Source organism: Podarcis liolepis (genome assembly GCF_965112155.1).
Source record: "Podarcis liolepis genome assembly, chromosome: 5".
NCBI lineage: Eukaryota > Metazoa > Chordata > Lepidosauria > Squamata > Lacertidae > Podarcis > Podarcis liolepis.
Genome location: NC_139556.1, coordinates 100,629,675 through 100,651,381, shown reverse-complemented (window position 1 = coordinate 100,651,381; position 21,707 = coordinate 100,629,675). Strand labels below are relative to the sequence as shown.

The 21,707-nt window shown below is 45.9% G+C and overlaps 1 protein-coding gene across 1 annotated transcript; it reads right to left on the bottom strand.

The window, feature by feature from the left end:
* Nucleotides 1–1,445: 1,445 nt before the first annotated feature.
* On the bottom strand, nucleotides 1,446–20,762 carry PDCD1 (programmed cell death 1). Its single transcript, XM_083504590.1, has 5 exons — nucleotides 19,611–20,762; nucleotides 14,431–14,727; nucleotides 13,083–13,250; nucleotides 11,796–11,830; nucleotides 1,446–3,953 (listed from the first exon to the last, which is right to left on the bottom strand). Exons 1-5 carry the CDS (start codon nucleotides 19,693–19,695, stop codon nucleotides 3,735–3,737), a joined length of 804 nt encoding a protein of 267 aa, XP_083360716.1. The 5' UTR covers nucleotides 19,696–20,762; the 3' UTR covers nucleotides 1,446–3,734.
* Between the last annotated feature and the right edge of the window lie 945 nt (nucleotides 20,763–21,707).

Here is a 21,707-nt window from a genome sequence, read left to right as displayed (position 1 = left end):
CTGCCATCTGGAGCATCGGAAAACAAGTTTTCTCCATCTGGAAACCCAGCCAGAAGGGCAGAGTAATAATAAATAATAATATATTACTTATACCCTGCCCATCTGGCTGGGTTTCCCCAGCCACTCTGGGCAGCTCCCAACAGAATATTAAGAACACGATAAAACATCAAGCATTGAAAACTTCCCTAAACAGGGCTGCCTTCAGATGTCTTCTAAAAGTCAAAGTTCTAAAAGTCTTCTAAAAGTCAGTTTATTTCCTTGACATCTGATGGCAGAGCATTCCACAGGGTGGGTGCCACCACCAAGAAGGCCCTCTGCCTGGTTCCCTGTAACCACCAGAAGGCCCTCGGAGCTGGACCTCAGTGTCCGGGCAGAACGCTGGGGGTGGAGACGCTCCTTCAGGTATACAGGGCCAAGGCCATTTGGGGCTTTAAAGGTCAGCACCAACCCTTTGAATTGTGCTCGGAAACATACTGGGAGCCAGTGTAGGTCTTTCAGGACTGGTGTTATATGGTCTCGGCCATTATTATTATTATTCCAATATATTTCACAGGATCATAGAATTGTAGAGATGGAAGGGACCATGATAATCATCTAGTCCAGGAGTCAACAAACTTTTTCAGCAGGGGTCCGGTCCACTGTCCCTCAGACCTTGTGGGGGGCCGGACTATATTTTCAAGGGGGGAATTGAACACATTCCTATGCCCCACAAATAGCCCAGAGATGCATTTTAAATAAAAAGGACACATTCTACTCATGCAAAAACACGCTGATTCCCGGACCGTCCGTGGGTCGGATTTAGAAGGCGATTGGGCCGGATCCAGCCCACAGGCCTTAGGTTGCCTACCCCTGATCTAGTCCAACCCCCTGCAACGCATTAGGAATCTCAGCTAAAGCATCCATGACAGATGGCCATCCAACCTCTACTTGAAAAACCCCAGTGATTCTACCACCTTCCTGCTCTTAATACATTTATGACAACAACCGTCCCACTGCATAGTTTCCTAGCCCAGAAACTTTTCATGCTCTTCCCCGCTTGCTTCTGGCCTGACATTTGTATGCACATGATGTATTGTAACAGGTCGGCATTGCCACGTGCAGAGTTCGCCTTGCGCTTGGTGGCGCAGCGTGGACCGCAGACCGCACGAGCAGCAGCACTTTGGTTCTCAGAGCTTGCAATGGCAGCAGAGTGGGAAATTTGAACAACACAAGTCGCAGTTTCTGCGTAAGTGTGAATAGCATCACAACAGCCTGCCGGGCGCAGTGTGATACAACCTCGCCCTGAGCTGTTGCAAGAGCAATCTCACAGACACATCCCGCTCAACGAACCCAGTGAGAAATTACCCAAAATAAATTTCCCACATGCAAAACATGGAACACTTCTAAAGGACGGAAAATGCAAGGTGGGAAGAACTTTGGCAAGTTATCAGGCGCTGAAACAGCTATAGGGATCTCACCGATTTATTGATAGAAATTTACATCCTGCATCCAAGGCAGCTGATAAAATATATACATGTATTTTATATATGTGCAGATAGAGTCCTATAACAATTCCATTTAAAAGGCCAATAGATGATGATGATTTAAGTATCTGAAGAAGTGTGCATGCACACAAAAGCTCATACCAAGAACAAACTTAGTTGGTCTCTAAGGTGCTACTGGAAGGAATTTTTTTATTAAGAATCGCCGTTTGCATGCGAATCAAGGGGATTTACAAGCATAGAGCTAAAAACAGCTGAAAATAGCATTAAAACAGGAGGAGGAGGTTTGAAAACAGTACAAAATGAACACCTGACCACGAAAACATCCCATGATGCAGTATTCAGCAGCAATCAGAATACCCCACCACCACACACAAAAAACCCAACCCTTGTATTGACAAAATAGTTTTCTACACTTTTAGAAATAATGGTCGGGCTCTTTCAGGAGTGAGAGAGGTTCCTAGTATCAAACCAAGTGTCACAGCCAGAGAATGATTGATTGATTGATTGATTGATTGATTGATTGATTGATTGATTGCATTTATAACCTTCCCCCCCCCCTTCCAAGGAGCTCAAAGTGGCATACATGGTTCCCCCGCTCCGAATTTAATCGCCACAACAACCCTGTGAGGTAGGTTAAGGCCAAGAGGCAGTGACTGTCCCAAGGTCACCCAATGAGCTTCATGGCCAAGTGGAGGATTCGAACCCTGGTCTGTCCCAGGTCGTAGTCTAGTGGCTCCCTCTCTCTACGCTCCAGCCTCTCCCCCCATCCCCTTACCTCTTTCATTTAACCTCCTCCCCACCCTGCGCTGGGCAGAGGGACGGGGGTCTTCCCAGGACCCCCAGGTAAATGAAAGCACCAGGAATTGTGCGCCCAAAGGCCATGCTTAGCACCAGATTTAATGGCAATCCCTGCATTGCAGGGGGCTGGACTAGATGACCCCTGGGGTCCCTTCCAGCTCTGCAGTTATCAGATTCTATGCACACGAGTCCCAGCTCTGTCGGAAAGTTGCCAGTCGCTTTTTCCACCTGGGCAGGCTGAGGGCAGACTTCCGAAACGAATCAGCGACAGACCAGAAATGGGTTTGCTGCAGACTTTGGAAATCTCCGTGTCATCAAAAGAGATGCACATTTCCCCAGGAAGTGGATGACTTAGTAAGATCGAGTCAGCAGAGCACCCACTTCTCAGCGTGAGGCTCTGGCGAGTCACTACGAGTCAAGACTGGCACCTGAGGATATAGGCCAGCTTCCCCCAGGAGCCTGAGTTCGGTCTGTTGTAGGAATTTATGTATAGGTTGGGGGGGGGTTGCCCCTCCAGCAGATATCATGCACATGCAGCCCGCTACCAAAATCAGCACAATCACTTTTGTGACTTTTGTGACTTGTCCCCACAAAACACTTCATCGCAGTTTCTTCCTATCTGTTCAAAGGACCTTTGCTGCATGATACCAAACATAAGAATTCACTGATCAATGTATCTATGTACTGGCTCACTGGGAAAACTTCAGAAATTCATATAGACACGTGAGCTCAGCTACTCAGCAGCCCCTCTGCCTGAGTGATAATCCCTGGCCTCCTGATACCTGAGGGCCAAACAGGTAGCCATTCCAGAAATAACAAACCCAGATGAAGACAAAAGGGTGTGATTAACTTGGCTGGGAAACAGGGAAATGTAAAGATCTTTTTTTGTTACACTTGATGGGTGTTTGGTAGAGGGCAAGGAGAACCATGGGGCAGGGTCCAGGATGCTCAGATTACTGCCACCAGACCTCCCCTTTCATGATGTAACCACGATGTATTAGTGATGTAGGTTTTTTGGGGGGTGTAACATGGGGATTAGCAGCTAATAAAAGTTTGGGTTCTCTTTTGTTTGGGGCTTCCATCTTGTTTCACCTGGTGGCAGGTGGGAGTCCTGCCACAACAGTCTTCAATAAAGACCATGCCTACTGGCTGCTGTTTTGCTCTGGTATTCCTGGCTGCTGTCCTTGTTTTTTGTCCAAGGGAGCCCTCAGATTTCTCCGTTAACAGGTCCTATGACAACAGTGCCTCTGAGCATGTGCAGTGCGGCCTGCGTGCTTCTGCAATGCAGTGACAAGGGTTGCCATGCAGAAGATGCGGCTTCCAGGCGCCTTTGAGTCACGGCACGTTCTGACTTTGCAAATGAATCCCCAGGGCTTGCAGTGTGGTCCTGGGACCGTTGAGGAATCGGGGAGAATGCAAAGTTCAAAAGGGGGAGGTTTCGCTTCCGCCCCTTCAGTGCGGCTCTGCTCTGCTGGGGCAGCTCTTGGGTTTCTTAGTCTTTTTGCCTCCTTTGGCAGCGACCGGCTTTTCCGGGGGGAAGATGATGGTGGCATATTCGGTCTGGTCAGAAGCGAAGCGCTCATGGGGGGCTCTCTGAGCGTTGTCCGCTGCCCGGAATTCCAGCACCCCATAATCCACGGTGAAAACGCTCACGGCGGGAGGGCCTTCTTCCTGCAGGTACAGCAAGAGAAGGAGGGTTAAAAAACAGGCCAGTTTTGAGACGGAAAGAAGATTAAAGTCCCAACCAGAGGCGAATGGCTGATGAAGATGATGGCGAAATGGACCAGGAAAATCAGAAACCAGGAAGAGAAGAACTTGAAGAAGGAATGGGGGAAATTTTACAATGTATCTTAGAGAACACTGTAAACAACTAAAAACGTTGGCAGGGTTTGAATAACGCTTGTAGTGTACAGTGGACGCTTGGGTTGGGAACATGATCCGTGAGGGATGCACATTTGCAACCCGCAGCGTTCGCAACCTGCAGCAGCATGTCTGCGCACATGTGGGTTGCGATTTGGCGCTTCTGCGCATGTGCAAAGCGTGATTTAATGCTTCTGCGCATGCGCGACTGCCGAAACCCCGGAAGTAATCCGGAAGTTATCCGTTCCAGTACTTCAGGGTTTCGGCAGGTGAGTAACCCGAAAAAACACAACCAGAAGCAGCTGTAACCCGAGGTATGACTGTACTAGAAATTAGGTAAAAATGGACTATGTGAGAAAAATAGAGAAAATAAGTGAAGCAGTTGACAAAAGATGGAAAATGGTAACCATGGAAAGGCAGAGAGGAGTCAAAGCATTCAGGGAATCCTAAATGATGAGGCTTAATGTTGGAATTTAAATTTGTAAAGTAAAACTTAATAAAAAAAGATTTTACCCCAAAAAATGCCAGTTTTAGTTGTTGTTTTTTTAAGAAGCTACTCAGTATTGGGAACATAGTGAAACTATGGAACTCGCTTCTGCAGTGACAGCCACCAACTTGGGTGGCCTCAAAGGACTAGCCATGTCCATTTATATACACCTAAGGAGGCCTGAGGGACGCGGGTGGCACTGTGGTCTAAACCACAGAGCCTAGGGCTTGCCGATCAGAAGGTCGGTGGTTCAAATCCCTGCAACAGGGTGAGCTCCCGTTGCTCGGTCCCTGCTCCTGCCAACCTAGCAGTTCAAAAGCACAAAGTGCAAGTAGATAAATAGGTACCGCTCCGGCGGGAAGGTAAACGGCATTTCCATGCACAGCTCTGGTTCGCCAGAAGCGGCTTAATCATGCTGGCCACATGACCCAGAAGCTGCACGCCGGCTCCCTCGGCCTATAGAGCGAGATGAGCACTGCAACCCCAGAGTCATCCACGACTGGACCTAATGGTCAGGGGTCCCTTTACCTTTAAGGAGGCCTGTCTTTTTCAAAACCAATGAAGTCACACCAAACTAAAGAGAATTTGTCTTTCTTACTTTGACCCCTAGCTTTAAGACGGCCTGATCCAGCAGCCTCTTCCTGTGATCTTAATATGATAAATGCATGGATCATTAAATGGAGTCTCCATGTTCAAAGGCAATGTATAATCCTGAATGACAGTCCTTCCATGCACTGCTTGTCGACTCTCGGAGGCCTCTGGCCGTGTGCTGCCAGAAAGAGGATGCTAGGCAGATGTGCAACTTGCATTTAAAAAGCTCCCCACATGTAGAAAACCAGTACCGCAAGAAGCATGCTGGAATGTTTCTCCCTGATGCGCTAGTTGTCTACTTGCGTGGAGTTTTAAAGTGCCAGCTGGTGAGTAGACGAAAGAACACATTCCCCTCCTGCGGTTTGAAGTGGCCACCTCAGGACTCTTGCCACCTGGTTCTGCAGCATGTGGAAGAGAGTGATAGGCAGAGTTCACAAATTGCCCCAGCTGTGTCTGCAGGTAAAGTAAAGGTAAAGGGACCCCTGACCATTAGGTCCAGTCATGACCGACTCTGGGGTTGCGGCGCTCATCTCGCTTTACTGGCCAAGGGAGCCGGCGTATAGCTTCCGGGTCATGTGGCCAGCATGACTAAGCCACTTCTGGCGAACCAGAGCAGCACACAGAAACGCCGTTTACCATTCCGCCAGAGTGGTACCTATTTATCTACTTGCACTTTGACGTGCTTTCGAACTGCTGGGTTGGCAGGAGCAGGGACCGAGCAACGGGAGCTCACCCCGTCGCGGGGATTTAAACCACCGACCTTCTGATCGGCAAGTCCTAGGCTCTGTGGTGTAACCCACAGCGCCACCCGCGTCCCTGTGTCTGCAGGTACTTCCCCTTATAAACAGGAAAAACCCCGCAGGCAGAAAATTAGCATATCAGGGAGGAAAAATTCTCGCTCTCCCAGACGTGAAAGTTTACTACGCCTGCAAGGAGCTTTTTATGTGCGGAAGCATGCAGAGAGATAAACCCTCTCCTGTGCAGACTCTGAAGTGGAACAGTACAGAGACATTGGTATAATAAGGAGGGTCATACCATTCTCGCCTGCAGCTGGGGTGTTCTATCACCCTAGGCAGACCTCAGTATTAGAAATGAGTTGGACGTGGGTGATCAGGGACGCAGGGGGCCTGATGAAATGCTTGGTTAAAAATCCTACCCACCCTCTGCACTAGTTCCCCCCAAAAATTGTTATAGGATTCGAGGGTTAATCTGGATGGCATCTAGGGGTCCCCTTAGGCAGCCGCCCTTCCTATACTGCTTCAAATGTCTGCTGAAAACATTTTTATTTCGGCAGGCCAACCCAGGCACACAGGTTAATTGCATATATTAGTTTGAAAAGCTTTTTTGTTTTTTGTTTCGTTTTATCTGTGTTTCAACTACGATAATTCTACGTGGGTCCGTTTGCCAGTTTTGGCTGCGATTTATCTTTCAAGCTGGGGACACGGGTGGCGCTTTGGGTTAAACCACACAGCCTAGGACTTGCCGATCAGAAGGTCGGCGGTTCAAATCCCTGCGACGGGATGAGCTCCCGTTGCTCAGTCCCTGCTCCTGCCAACCTAGCAGTTCAAAAGCACTTCAAAGTGCAAGTAGATAAATAGATACCGCTCCGGTGGGAAGGTAAACGGCATTTCCGTGCGCTGCTCTGGTTCGCCAGAAGCGGCTTAGTCATGCTGGCCACATGACCCGGAAGCTGTACGCCGGCTCCCTCAGCCAATAAAGCGAGATGAGCGCTGCAACCCCAGAGTCGGTCACGCCTGGACCTAATGGTCAGGGGTCCCTTTACCTTTTATCTTTCAAGCTGCCAGTGGAAAGTTGTGTGACTAAAAGCACAGAAAAACTAGCATCTCAGGAAGATACAGTCATATCTTGGAAGCTGAACGGAATCTGTTCCGCAAGTCCGTTCGACTTCCAAAACGTTTGGAAACCAAAGTGCGGCTTCCGATTGGTTGCAGGCTGAAGCTCCTGCAGCCAATCGGAAGCCATTGGACGTTCGGTTTCCAAAAATCGTTCACAAACCAGAACAGTCACTTCCAGGAGCCAAAATGTTTGAGAACTAAGCTGTTTGAAAACCAAGGTACGACTGTAAAGGGCTATTTTTCCAGACAAGCTTGTTTTCTATGTGTAGGTAAATGTAAGGTCCCTCTAGACATCCTTTTTATTGCACAGTCATGATGATTTGTGCTGAGGAGGCTATCGGGGGCCACACACAATCCCACTTTCAATACTGGTTTCCACCAGCAAACATTTCAGGGCTTCATTTCCTATCCGTGCATATCCTGAAACATTAAACAATAAATGTTTTGGTTTATTTCTTGCTCCTCGTTTGCTAGCTACAGCACCTCTGCAAAGCAACAACAGGCCCATATATTTGAGATGCAGCACAATTTAAAATCCACTTCTATAATTTTTGTACTCATTCATGCGTTATTTGCAAACAGATTTATTTCTGGAAGCAGGTAACAGGGGAAATTGCGCTCTATTCTGCTGTTTCCATAACTGGCTTCTGTGTCATGTGAAAGCTCAAAAAAAAAAAAATGATGTGGAAATTACCAGTTAGGGAAGCATCAGGAAAATGGAATAAACTTAGGGTTGCCATCCGTCCTGGGGGGAAATGGACTTGAAAATGGTGCCTAGGCAGATTTACACTGAATTGGCAAAATGTCCAGGAAAACCCAGACGTATGGCAAGCAGGGGGATTAAAACAAAAAGAAAACACTTTGAAAAGCCCCCCAAAAAATTGGGGGGGAGAGATGTTCCCCCAAAATGCCCAACAACTTTGATCCCCCCCCCAAAAACCACTATGTGAATGCAGCCCGGCACAGTGGGGGGGTGCGCAGTGCATGTTGGGGGGCGGCCACGATGGTATTCCCCTCCCTGGTGGTGCCGGGGAGTTTCTTGGAGTTTTATGAGGAAGAATCTCCATGGGATGGGGGTAGGCCAGGGTTTTGAGAATGGTATGGCTGCAATATATTCTGAACAAAAAGCTAAACTGATTGTAAACAATGTTGTGACTGAGGAACTTAAGATAGAAAAAGGAACACGACAGGGGTGCCCGATTTCCCCATTACTTTTTATTTCAGTTCTGGAGGTGTTGCTGAACATGATAAGAAATGACCAGCAGGTCAAAGGTGTGCAGGTCGGAGCTAAACATTATAAGTTAAGAGCGTTTGCAGATGACCTAGTATTGACTTTGCAAGAGCCAAACACTAGTACGAAAAAGGTTTTAGAAATAATACAACAGTTTGGCCAGGTAGCTGGATTTAAGTTGAACAAGCAAAAAACCAAAGTTTTAGGGAAAAACTTAACAGATATGGAAAAGGACAAATTTCAAGAGGAAACAGGTTTGACTGTGGTAAAGAAGGTGAAATATCTAGGGGTTTACTTAACATCTAAGAATGTGAATTTGTATAAGGACAACTATGAAAAATGTTGGTCAGAAATTAAAAAAGATCTAGAAATATGGTCAAATTTGAAATTGTCAATGTTAGGCCGCATTGCAGTAATCAAAATGAATGTATTGCCTAGAATGTTATTTTTGTTTCAGACCTTGCAGATTCTTGACAAGATGGAATGTTTTAAGAGGTGGCACAAAGACATTTCGAAATTTGTCTGGCAGGGCAAAAAGCCCCGAATTAAATTTAAGATATTGACAGATGTTAAAGAAAGAGGGGGTTTTGCCCTGCCGGACCTAAAATTGTACTATGAGGCAGCAGCTTTTTGCTGGCTGAAAGAATGGATGCTCCTCGAGAACACGGACATCTTGGATCTGGAAGGTTTTAATAATGCTTTTGGTTGGCATGCATATCTTTGGTATGATAAAGTTAACAGTGCCTTTAAAAATCACATTGTTAGAAAAGCATTGTTTAATGTTTGGATAAGATATAAAGATCTATTGGAAAACAAAACCCCTAGATGGGTCTCACCAGTGGAGGCTAAAGCAGTGAAGAAACTCAATATGGAGGTCGGATGGCCGAAGTATTGGGAAATTTTAGAACAGGATGGAGATAAGTTCAAACTACAAAGTCAGGAGAAATTGAAGCATAAAGTAGAAAATTGGTTCCAATACCGTCAAATAATGGAATTTTTTAAACAGGACAGGAAAATCGGCTTCCAGGTGGAAAAATCAAAATTAGAAACCGAACTGTTAGAACCCAATACTAAGAATTTATCTAGAATGTACAACTTGCTGTTGAAATGGAACACACAGGATGAAACAGTTAAATCGGCTATGATCAAGTGGGCTCAGGATGTTGGACATAACATTATGTCAGCTGACTGGGAATGGTTATGGAACACCGGTATTAAATTTACGGCATGTAATGCCTTAAAGGAAAACATTATGAAAATGGTATACAGGTGGTACATGACCCCAGTCAAGCTGGCAAAAATCTATCATTTGCCCGATAATAAATGTTGGAAGTGTAAAGAGACTGAAGGTACCTTTTATCACCTTTGGTGGACATGCCCGAAGATTAAGGCCTTCTGGGAAATGATCTATAATGAAATGAAAAAGGTACTTAAATGTACCTTTCCTAAAAAACCAGAGGCCTTTCTCTTGGGCATTGTCGGCCAATTGGTGACAAAGAAAGATAGAACTTTTTTTATGTATGCCACAACAGCAGCAAGAATACTCATCGCAAAGTATTGGAAGACACAAGATTTACCCACTGTGGAAGAATGGCAGATGAAAGTGATGGACTATATGACATTGGCCGAGATGACAGGCAGAATCCGTGACCAACGAAAAGAGACGGTGGAAGAGGAGTGGAAAAAATTTAAAAGCTACCTTAAGGACTACTATAAACTTAATGAATGCTAAAATGTTGTGGTTCCCAGAAGCAAAAGGGTACAGGGATATAAGGTTAGACTATAAAAGAGGACTAAGATGATAGAGATTGGAAAGTAACAATTGGGAGTTGCTAGTCGAATTATGGACATTGGGATGCAGAGAGGGGGGGGTATGGGGAAGTCCAAGAAAAGAGGTTTATGAAAATATGTTTGAAATTATACGTGTATGTTTGTCTTTTTTAATGTTTGTTTGTTGTTGTTTTTTTTAAAAATGTTGTAAAACCAATAAAAATTTTATAAAAAAAAAAACAACTTTGATCCCCCCCCAAAAAACCACTATGTGAATGCAGCCCGGCACAGTGGGGGGGTGCGCAGTGCATGTTGGGGGGCGGCCACGATGGTATTCCCCTCCCTGGTGGTGCCGGGGGTGGTATGCTCCCCTGCCCCCTCTTCCTCCACCAGTGCGCCCAGTGCATCGCTCCCCCAAATTTGCCTCTGATGGAGCTACAACTCCCAGAGGGGTTTAACAATTAATCCCACATTCCAGGGAGCTCTGGGAATCGTCGCGCCCAGAGGGGAATAGGGATCTCATAGGAGCTCCTATGGAACAACTGTTTGGTTCAAAATTGGGAAAGGAATACGACAAGGCTGTATATTGTCTCCCTGCTTATTTAACTCATATGCAGAATTCATCATGCGAAAGGCTGGGCTGGATGAATCCCAAACCGGAATTAAGATTGCCGGAAGAAATATCAACAGCCTCAGATATACAGATGACACAACATCGATGGCAGAAAGTGAGGAGGAATTAAAGAACCTCTTAATGAGGGTGAAAGAGGAGAGCGCAAAATATGGTCTGAAGCTCAACATAGAAAAAACTAAGATCATGGCCACTGGTCCCATCACCTCCTGGCAAATAGAAGGGGAAGAAATGGAGGCAGTGAGAGATTTTACTTTCTTGGGCTCCATGATCACTGCAGATGGTGACAGCAGCCAGAGACGCCTGCTTATCGGGAGAAAGGTGATGGCAAACCTAGACAGCATCTTAAAAAGCAGAGACATCACCTTGCCAACAAAGGTCCGTATAGTTAAAGCTATGGTTTTCCCAGTAGAGATGTATGGAAGTGAGAGCTGGACCATAAAGAAGGCTGATCGCCAAAGAATTGTTGCTTTTGAATTATGGTGCTGGAGGAGACTCTTGAGAGTCCCATGGACTGCAAGAAGATCAAACTGATCCATTCTTAAGGAAATCAGCCCTGAGTGCTCACTGGAAGGACAGATCCTGAAGCTGAGGCTCCAATACATTGGCCACCTCAAGATAAGAGAAGACTCCCTGGAAAAGACCCTGATGTTGGGAAAGATGGAGGGCACAAGAAAAAGGGGACGACGGAGGACAAGATGGTGGGAAAGTGTTCTTGAAGCTACCAAGCATGAGTTTGACCAAACTGCGGGAGGCAGTGGAAGACAGAAGTGCCTGGCATGCTCTGGTCCAGGGAGTCACGAAGAGGCGGACACGACTAAACGACTAAACAACAACAACAAGCAGTTCTCAGCACCCTTAGCAAAGTGCATTTCCCAGAATCCTTTTGGTACGCAGCCAGGACTATGTAATGTGGTATCATAGTGCTTTAAATGTCTGTGTCCAAATAAAACATGTTGCAGAATACCCGCACAACAGAACAGCTGCCTGGTTGGGTTGGATGTGGTGGTGTGAATTGCATCAGCCAAGTGACAGAGTCAAAAGGGGCCGACATTGAGCGAAGCTCTCTGAGCAAAAGGGAACTTACCAAGGGAGCATTTTCATCCTGCAGTTTTTCTTCCTCTGCGAAAGGATACAAGCGATTAGAATTCATGCATTGAGCATGGGGCTACCTTTGAAGGTGACTCAGAAACTACAACTCATCCAGAATATGATTGCCAGACTGGTGACTGGGAACGGCTGCCAGGACCATATAACACCAGTCCTAAAAGAACTACACTGGCTCCCAGTACGTTTCCGGGCACAATTCAAAGTGTTGGTGCTGACCTTGAAAGCCCGAAACGGCCTCAGCCCAGTAGACCTGAAGGAGCATCTCCACCCGCATTGTTCTGCCCAGACACTGAGGTCCAGCTCCGAGGGCCTTGTGGCGGTTCCCTCCCTGCGAGAAGCCAAGTTACAGGGAACCAGGCAGAGGGCCTTCTCGGTGGTGGCACCCGCCCTGTGGAACACCCTCCCATCATATGTCAAGGAAATAAACAACTATCTGACTTTTAGAAGACGTCTGAAGGCAGCCCTGTTTAGGGAGGTTTAGGAAAGTTTTTAATGTTTGATGTTTTAACGTGTTTTTAATACAGTGGCAGCGCTAGTTACAGACTTAATCCGTTCTGGAGTTCCGTTCTTAACACGAAACTGTTCTCAACCAGAGCCGTGCTTTTGCTAATGGGGCCTCTTGCTGCCGCTGCGCCGCCAGCACACGATTTCCATTCTCATCCTGGGGCAAAGTTCTCAACTCAAGGTAATTCCTCCAGATCAGCGGAGTTTGTAACCTGAAGCATTTGTAACCTGAGGCGTTTGTAACTCAAGGTACCGTTGTATTCTGTTGGGAGCTGCCCAGAGTGGCTGGGGAAACCCAGCCAGATGGGCGAGGTATATTATTATTATTATTATTATTATTATTATTATTATTATTATTATCATCATTATTATCTTTATTATCTTTATTATCTTTATTATCTTTATTATCTTTATTATCTTTATTATCATTATTATCATTATTATCATTATTATCATTATTATTATTAAACAGGCATGTCCAATGATCTACCGGTAGATCGCTGGACGTCTGTGGTAGATCACTGATAGATCACTGGCTCCGCTAAAAAAAGCTCAACATTTTTGTCCTGCACCCCGCCAAAACTGGGGCTTTCCTACCTAAAAAAAAGTTCAACAACTTTGACCTGAACCCCCCAAAAGGGGTAGATCACTGCCAGCCTTTAACTCTGCGAGTAGATCCCAGTCTCTTGGGAGCTGGCCACCCCTGTTATATAAGATGCCCAGGAGAGAGGAAATTGGGCCAAGCAGGTGAGATGCCCACCTTGCCTTCTCTGGATGAGGTTAAAGAGGTAGTAACACAAAGCTGGGAGCACCAGAAACAGCCCAACACCGACGACAGCAAGGAGGATCTCTCCGTGATCCTCCCTCTCCTCTGACGGCGGTCCAGGCTTCGTCTCCTCCGATGGTAGTTCAGGCTCAAGTTGTTTCTCTGAGGGTTTGGAACAGAAAAGCAAAGTCACTGACTGGCTCCAGAATGTTGGGTCCATCCCAAGGCTAATCCAGCATAAGAGGATCATGCTTAGCACTTTTCCAAGAGTCATTGCAGAGAGTGTGGGGCTGACTCTCACCCAATAACAGGGACAGTCTGGGAGCAGCCTTGGTTCCTATAAGGTTAATAAGATTTACTTCTGAGTCTACGTGACTGCGATCAGGCATGAGGTCAAGGCCACTAAAATAATTGCACCCGTTTGCCATCAACCTGTCTGTGCTTTAAAATGACCAAGGTTGACACGTTGATGATCCATCTTTTCATGTCCTATATTTGTATTACCGGTATATAGGGATAAGCCCATAAACTGAGCCAGTTAATCAATCTACTTGGAAGCTAGCAAGAATCTGCACAATGTTATCCACAATGACCCCAAGGTCTCATTCCTGATCAGACACTGTCAGTTCAGACCCCCATGGGAAAATAGGATGACTCAATCTTTTGGTGTGGTACAGTGGTACCTCAGGTTAAGTACTTAATTCATTCTGGAGGTCCATTCTTAACCTGAAACTGTTCTTAACCTGAAGCACCACTTTAGCTAATGGGGCCTCCTGCTGCTGCCGCCGCACGATTTCTGTTTTCATCCTGAAGCAAAGTTCTTAACCTGAAGCACTATTTCTGGGTTAGCAGAGTCTATAACCTGAAGCGTATGTAACCTGAAGCGTATGTAATCCGAGGTACCACTGTATTACCTACCCTTTTGGAAATCCTTGATTATTGATTTCCATGGTACAATTTTCGGCAAAAACATTTTTGTTTAGGTAAGCCAGTCGGACACGACTAAACGACTAAACAACAACAACAACCAAGCAGTTTAAAAAGTTGCTTTGAGGTTTAATCTGTAGTTTAAGTCTGAGGTTTAATCTGTAGTTCTTTCAATTCTCAGATTATTGTTGCAAATTTTTCTTACCGGTGATTTTATTGTTTCATCGTTCTTTCCGTAAACGGCTTTGAGGTTTTCGCTTCTTACAATGAAGCGGGGCACAAGTTTTGTTTGAAAAATAAATAAATGTTGTACATTCCCCAACATACATCAGTTCTGCTTTGCTGACAATGAATCGCATTTGCCACTCTCTCACCCATTTGCACCCATAAAGCACCAGAAGGACTTGTATCAAACCTGTTACTGTGAGGTTCGCCCTGTTGCTTTCTGTCAGCTTCAGCGAGGGACAGATGAGGCCACAGAAGTAGGTCCCGCTATCGTTCATCTCTAAGTCCGAGATTTTAATTTCAAAGGTCGTCGCGTTCAGCATGGTGGGGCTATACTTCCTTTTTCCAAGGTCCAGTAATTTCGGCTGCTTGTCGTCACCCAGTTTGTACCAGTTAAGGGAATAATGTTGAACGGTCTCCGACAAGCGACAGGTGAACCTGGCCGTCGCTCCCATCGGTTTATCTAACTGCGATGGACGAAAGGTTGCTGGCGAAAAGAGACCAAAAGCAAAGCGTATAATCAGCACAGCAAGCTTGGCTTGGTTTAACTGGTAAAGGTAAAGGGACCCCTGACCATTAGGTCCAGTCTGGACCAGCTCTGGGGTTGGCCGAGGGAGCTGGCGTACAGCTTGCGGGTCGTGTGGCCAGCATGACTAAGCTGCTTCTGGTGAACCAGAGCAGTGCACAGAAATGCCATTTACTTTCCCGCCAGAGTGGTACCTATTTATCTACTTGCACTTTGTGCTTTTGAACTGCTAGGTTGGCAGGAGCAGGGACCGAGCAACGGGAGCTCACCCCGTCGTGGGGATTCGAAGCAAGGCGTATAATCATCAATCTTGATTACGGTCCAGAGACCCAACAAATTGTTACAAAGCAATACACAATTCATGCAGTCTACCTCCAGGTTAAACAAGCATTTTGTTCAGAATATAGGGATCATTGGTTCTTGCAACCACCGATAAAAACTTTGCCACTGCTAATGTTCTAGCATTTGTCCGGTCTTCCAATAGGAACCTGACATAGTGAGCCTCTGATTTTCCCGGGAAAGGTACCAGCAAGGGTAGTATCAGTTCAGCCCTGGCTTGCTCATATTTTTCATGGTGCAACAAAATATGTTTTATGGAATCGATGTCTTGAGCACACGAGCAAAGTCTGTCCTGGTAGGGAACTCTTCTCAACCTGCCATCCAACACTGCAGAAGGAAAGACGTTTAGTCTGGCTTTGGTGAAAAGCCTTCGATAGTTTGGTACTGTCAGGTTTTTAATGTAAGATGTTATCTTAAAGACATGCCCATATTGTACTCCTACTGCCAGCGGACTACAGACTGCGTGTGATCGAGATCGCAAGTCACTGTGTGCATTATCCCATAATCTTTGCTTTAACATCTTTTGGGCCCCTTCATAACCCAGGTAATACAGTTTGGGGGGGGGGGTGACAGACCAATAGAGGTGGCATAATCAGCACAGCAAGCTTGGCTCGGTTTAATTGGTAGATCAGCCCAATAAAGCTTTCAAGGCAGCCTTCTGCAATAGGGGGTCACAGCATCTAGTTGGTCCCCATCTGGGCAGCCCCTGGGCCAAGGAACAAATGGCAAATATTCCCTGACCCTCCAAGTGTCCCCATTTTCAAGGGACAATCCCAGATTTACAGAAGCTGTCCCGGTTGCTGATTTGGTCCCAGAATGTCCCGTTTTTTTCTTGGGAGGTCCCTATTTTCATTAGAGAAATGTTGGAGGGCAAGGAGTTATGCGATTCCCCCCTCCCCAAGTCAAGGAAATAAGGAACTATACAACCTTCAGAAGACATCTGAAGGCAGCCCTCTATAGAGAAGTTTTTTTAAAAAATGTTTAGTGTTTTATTAAGTTTTTATATGTCAGAAGCCGCCCAGAGTGGCTGGGGCAATCCAGTCAGATGGGTGGGGTATAAATAATAAAATTATCAGATGATTGGAAAATGTTTATTGTATATATGGAAAATAATTGTGTACAGCTGAAAATGCTGGCGGCATTAAGATAAACTCAATGGATGTAATAATGGAAAACTGATTGGTATAGTTTGGGTAAAATATGCAAGGATATAAGATATGTATGATGAACCATGGAAAGGGAAGATGGGAAATCATTGATATCTTAAGTATGTAAAATGTTTATCTGAAATTGTAAAAGAGAAAATTTAAGAAAAATCATATTAAAATATTATTATTATTATTATTATTATTATTATTATGCAATAGGACGTCCCTATTTTCATCAGAGGGTATTTATTTCCACTTTGCAGTTCTTAGTATTATAGAAGCTTATGCAATTATTCAAGGCCCTAAACGGCCTCGGCCCAGTATACCTGAAGGAGCGTCTCCACCTCCATCGTTCTGCCCAGACACTGAGGTCCAGCTCCAAGGGCCTTCTGGTGGTTCCCTCACTGCAAGAAGCAAAGCTACAGGGAACCAAGCAGAGAGTCTTCTCGGTGGTGGCGCCCGCCCTGTGGAACACCCTCCCATCAGATGTCAAAGCAAAAAACAACTACCTGACATTCAGAAGACATCTTCTGGGAATGTTTTTAATGTGTGACATTTTAGTGTATTTTTGGTCTCTGTGGAAGCCGCCCAGAGTGGCTGGGGAAACCCAGCCAGATGGGCGGGGTACAAATAAATTATTATTATTATTATTATTATTATTATTATTATTATTATTATTAGGAAAAGGTTTCCCCACCTCTCTCATAACAATGGATCCGGTGGACTTCCCATGAAGGTGAAGGCTGGAAGACAGCACAGAGTTAAACTGTGGAACTCACTGCCTAGTTTCCCTGCCGCACTGCGACTGAGAGTTAAGTTTTTCACATTAGTTCCCTCTGTAACAACGGCCCCGTTAAGGAGGGGACAGTTGGACACACACACACACCCTTCATATCGGCACACACAGTCTTTAGAGCTCAAGGATAAGTCTTCAGGCACATAACAAATATATTTCCTTAGCAGAACTTGTAATCAAGCATTACAAATAAAGAACGTAAATGAGGATAACACAGCATAAAACCTTACAAAATATTAGCATTGGGAAATTTTAAATATTGATTATTGAAGGAGAGCTGAGAAACTCTGATTCAATTTGGATACTCCAGTTCTGAGCTCCACACTTTAAGAAAGATATTGACAAGCTGGAAGATGTGTAGAGGAGGGGCCTAAGATGATAAAGGATCTGGCTGGCCACCCAGAGGTGGCCACCTGCATTTTGTGGCTGTTAAATTATGCTGAGAGTAGTGGCGGCAGCAACATCATGGAGCAAGGAGTTCCGCAAGATGATTTTCCACTTTGGCAAACCACCCCCTAGCTTGAGTTCATGAAATTTCTACTTTTCTTTTTCCTCTGAATTAACAAATTCGGCACATAATAACGACCTTTCTGGTTCAGATCAGAGGCCCATGCGGTCCGACATCTGCCTTCCTTGGTGCAAAACCAGACACACACCCCCCCCCGGGAAGTCTGCAAAAAGAGCTTGTAGTCGACCCCTACAGTTTCTCCCCGAACAACCGGCATCCAGAGCATAGACTTTGATGCCATCATGATGAAGAAGAAGAAGAATTTATTTATATCCCACTCATCTGGCTGGGTTTCCCCAGCCACACTGGGAGGCTTCCAGCAAAATATTAAAATACAATAATTAATCAAATATTAAAAGCTTCCCTAAACAGGGCTACCTTCAGATGTTTTCTAAAAGTCAGATAGTTGTTTATTTCCTTGACATCTGGTGGGAGGGCGTTCCACAGGGCAGGCGCCACCACTGAGAAGGCCCTCTGCCTGGTTCCCTGTAACTTGGCTTCTCGCAGGCTCTCAGAGCTGGACCTCAGTGTCTGGGCTGAACAATGGGGGTGGAGACGCTCAATCAGGTATACTGGACCGAGGCCATTTAGGGCTTTAAAGGTCAGCACCAACACTTTGAATTGTGCTCAGAAATGTACTGGGAGCCAATGTAGACCTTTCAAGACCTGTGTTATGTGGTCTCGGCGGCCACTCCCAGTCCCTAGCCTAGCTGCCACATTCTGGATTAATTGCAGTTTTTGAGTCACCTTCAAAGGTAGCCCCACATAGAGACCATTGCAGTAGTCCAAGCGGAAGATAACCAGGGATGCACCACTCTAGAAAGACAGTCCGCAGGCAGGTAGGGTCTCAGCCTGCGTACCAGGTGGAGTTGGTAGACAGCTGCCCTGGACACAGAACTGACCTGCACCTCCATGGACAGCGGTGAGTCCAAAATGACTCCCAGGCTGCGCACGTGGTCCTTCAGGGGCACAGTTACCCCATTCAGGACCAGGGAGTCCTCCACACCAGCTCACCCCCTGTCCCCCCAAAACAGTACTACTGTCTTGTCAGGATTCAACCTCAATCCATTAGCCACCATCCATCCTCCAACCGCCTCCAGGCACTCACACAGGACCTTCACTGCCTTCACTGGTTCTGATTTGAATGAGAGGTAGAGCTGGGTATCAGCTGCATATTGATGGACACCCAGTCCAAACCCCCTGATGATCTCTCCCAGTGGCTTCATATAGATATTAAAAAGCATGGGGGAGAGGACGGAACCCTGAGGCACCCCACAAGTGAGGGCCCAGGGGTCTGAGCACCCATCCCCACCACCACCACTTTCTGGACACAGCCCAGGAGGAAGGAGCGGAACCACTGTACAGTGGTACCTTGGGTTAAGTACTTAATTCGTTCTGGAGGTCCGTTCTTTTTTTTTTTAATAATTTTTATTGGTTTTTTAACACATATTTAACACAAACAATACACAATACAAAAACAAACAAACACATAAACAAGTATAGTTTCAAAACCTTCTTTTCTTAAACCCTGTTTCTCCGACTTCCCCATACCTTCCCTTTCTGCATCCCTGTTCTCAAGTTTCTTTCAGCAAATCCTCTCTTCATAATTTAAATAATTGATTTTTTCCCCCTGTCTTTTACCTAATCAATACAGCTGTAACCTCTTAATTTCTCTAACCTTAACATTTTAGCACTCATTTATTTTATAAAAATTCTTAAGATAAACTTTATTGGAGGTCCGTTCTTAACCTGAAACTGTTCTTAACCTGAGGTACCACTTTAGCTAATGGGGCCTCGTGCTGCCACCGCACGATTTCTGTTCTCATCCTGAAGCAAAGTTCTTAACCTGAGATACTATTTTTGGGTGAGCGGAGTCTGTAACCTGAAGCGTATGTAACCTGAAGCGTATGTAACCCGAGGTACCACTGTATAACAGTGCCCCCAGCTCCCAGCCCCTCGAGACGGTCCATAGACCTGAGAATTCACCTCCTGCCCATTCCTTGGGAGTTAAAGCAACAAAAGCCGCGTTCAGATGAGCACACCGGTTACATACCAGACTGCTTGGCGAGGAGAGCAGACCGGCAGAAAAGTAGCAATAAGACCATTCCAGCCCACTCCACCTGATGCAGGCTCTCCATTGTCCCCTCGGGAAAGCTGGTCAGGGCTGCTCAGAAATCACACCCTGGTCCCAGGATTCAAGATGCTCTGAGGCAGGAGCGTCAGTGGGCTGTTTTCCAGCCCGCCATCCCTGCAGAGTTGGCTCTCGTGGTGCCACCGTTGCTCTGGAAGCCACCTGACGGCGCCAGGAGCAGAACTGAACTGTCCCCATCGCCGCCTGCCCCAGAACCCCAAAGCTCCCCCTCCCACCCATTTTTCCCTCTCTGCCTCCTACCACGGCGGGTTTCACATGCTGGGTAAAGGTTTAAAGGAAACGTCAGCGCGCCAAGGATTTGATGCACGAGACCACAACAAAAAGGCGGCAGAGCCGGGTGAGAGAAGAGACATCCTCCCGCACATTTCGAACCCCACGCATTTTTTTGTTTGTTTGCAAACTGCTGCGTTGCCAGAAAGTGACGCCACGAGGGAGGAAGCAGCCTCACATAGGAAAGCAGTAGCAAGAAGAAGAGACACATTTTCCCTCTTGCCGTTCCGTCGTGACCAAAAGCTACCAAGACAGCAGGCCAAATGTGTCCACTTCTCCAGGGTCTCTCTTCTGGAGTGAACCAATTCAGATTAACAAATTCACTGAGGTAGTTTGCAAATCTCTGAATTACACCTAGAAGGGTTTGGATTTGATATCCCGCTTTATCACTACCCAAAGGAGTATCAAAGCGGCTCACAATCTCCTTTCCCTTCCTCCCCCACAACAAACACTCTGTGAGGTGAGTGAGGCTGAGAGACTTCAGAGAAGTATGACTGGCCCAAGGTCACCCAGCAGCTGCATGTGGAGGAGCAGGGAAGCGAACCCTGTTTACCAGATTACAAGGCCACCGCTCTTAACCACTACTCTGCCCCAGCTGCAACAAAACATGTCCCTCCCATTTCAGCCTCTACAGGCACATCAGAAGCTGCAACCTTCCAAGAGTTTGACTTCAGCCCCAAAAGCACCCTCTTCCGCTGTCTCCAACAAACCATGCCAAACATTTCCAGGAGATCTGAACATGCATTGAGCTCCTTCTGCGGTGAAAGTTTGGGTGATTTTAAAAATTCAATTCCCTTTTAATTTCAATCCAATGATTTTTCTATATAGGGCTTTCGTTGCACCCAACTTATGCAATTGATTGTGGCCATTGTGCATTTGTTTCTCTTGTGGGAAGAGGTGTTAATGTCTCGCTGTTAAGTTTTACTTATTTTCATCTTTTTATCCTGTATTCTACTCTGCGAACCGCATGATGAAGGAGAGTACATAAATCTAATAAATAAAATAAACAAGAGTTCCTTTCGGGGAAGTGAATAGCTGTTTTTATAGGGCAGGGTCAGGGGCACTGTGGATAAGTTACTGCACCAAGGGATAGGTGGGCCAGAAAGGTTTAGGAACTGATCAACAGCTATGATCCATGAAGCCAAATACAGTGTATAATAATTATAATAATTTATTATTTATATCCCGCCCGTCTGGCTGGGTTTCCCCAGCCACTCTGGGCGGCTTCCAACTGAATATTAAAAACAACACAGCATCAAACATTAAAAACTTAAGTTTATCACATAACACACACACACACCGAACATTCTGCTGATAAAAATCAGGGCACAGGTCTCACACCTCCTTCCCAAAGCCCGGGAAGCCCAAGCTCTGGTTTTCCCAGTAGTGATGTATGGAAGTGAGAACTGGGCCATAAAGAAGGCTGATTGCCAGAGAATTGATGCTTTTGAATTCTGGTGCTGGAGGAGACTCTTGAGAGTCCCATGGACTGCAAGAAGATCAAACCTCTCCATTCTGAAGGAAATCAGCAACAACAAACCCGAAAAAACACAACCTGAAGTGGCTGTAACCCGAGGTATGACTGTATATAGAAAGGAGCAAACCAGGGATATTTGAGGGAGCAGGGTAGCAGGCGGGACCCATTGCTTACACAACACAAGACACTGATGCAGTATGTAGGTTTTATTTTATTTGTTTTTTATCTTATATTTTGGAAATGTACATCCA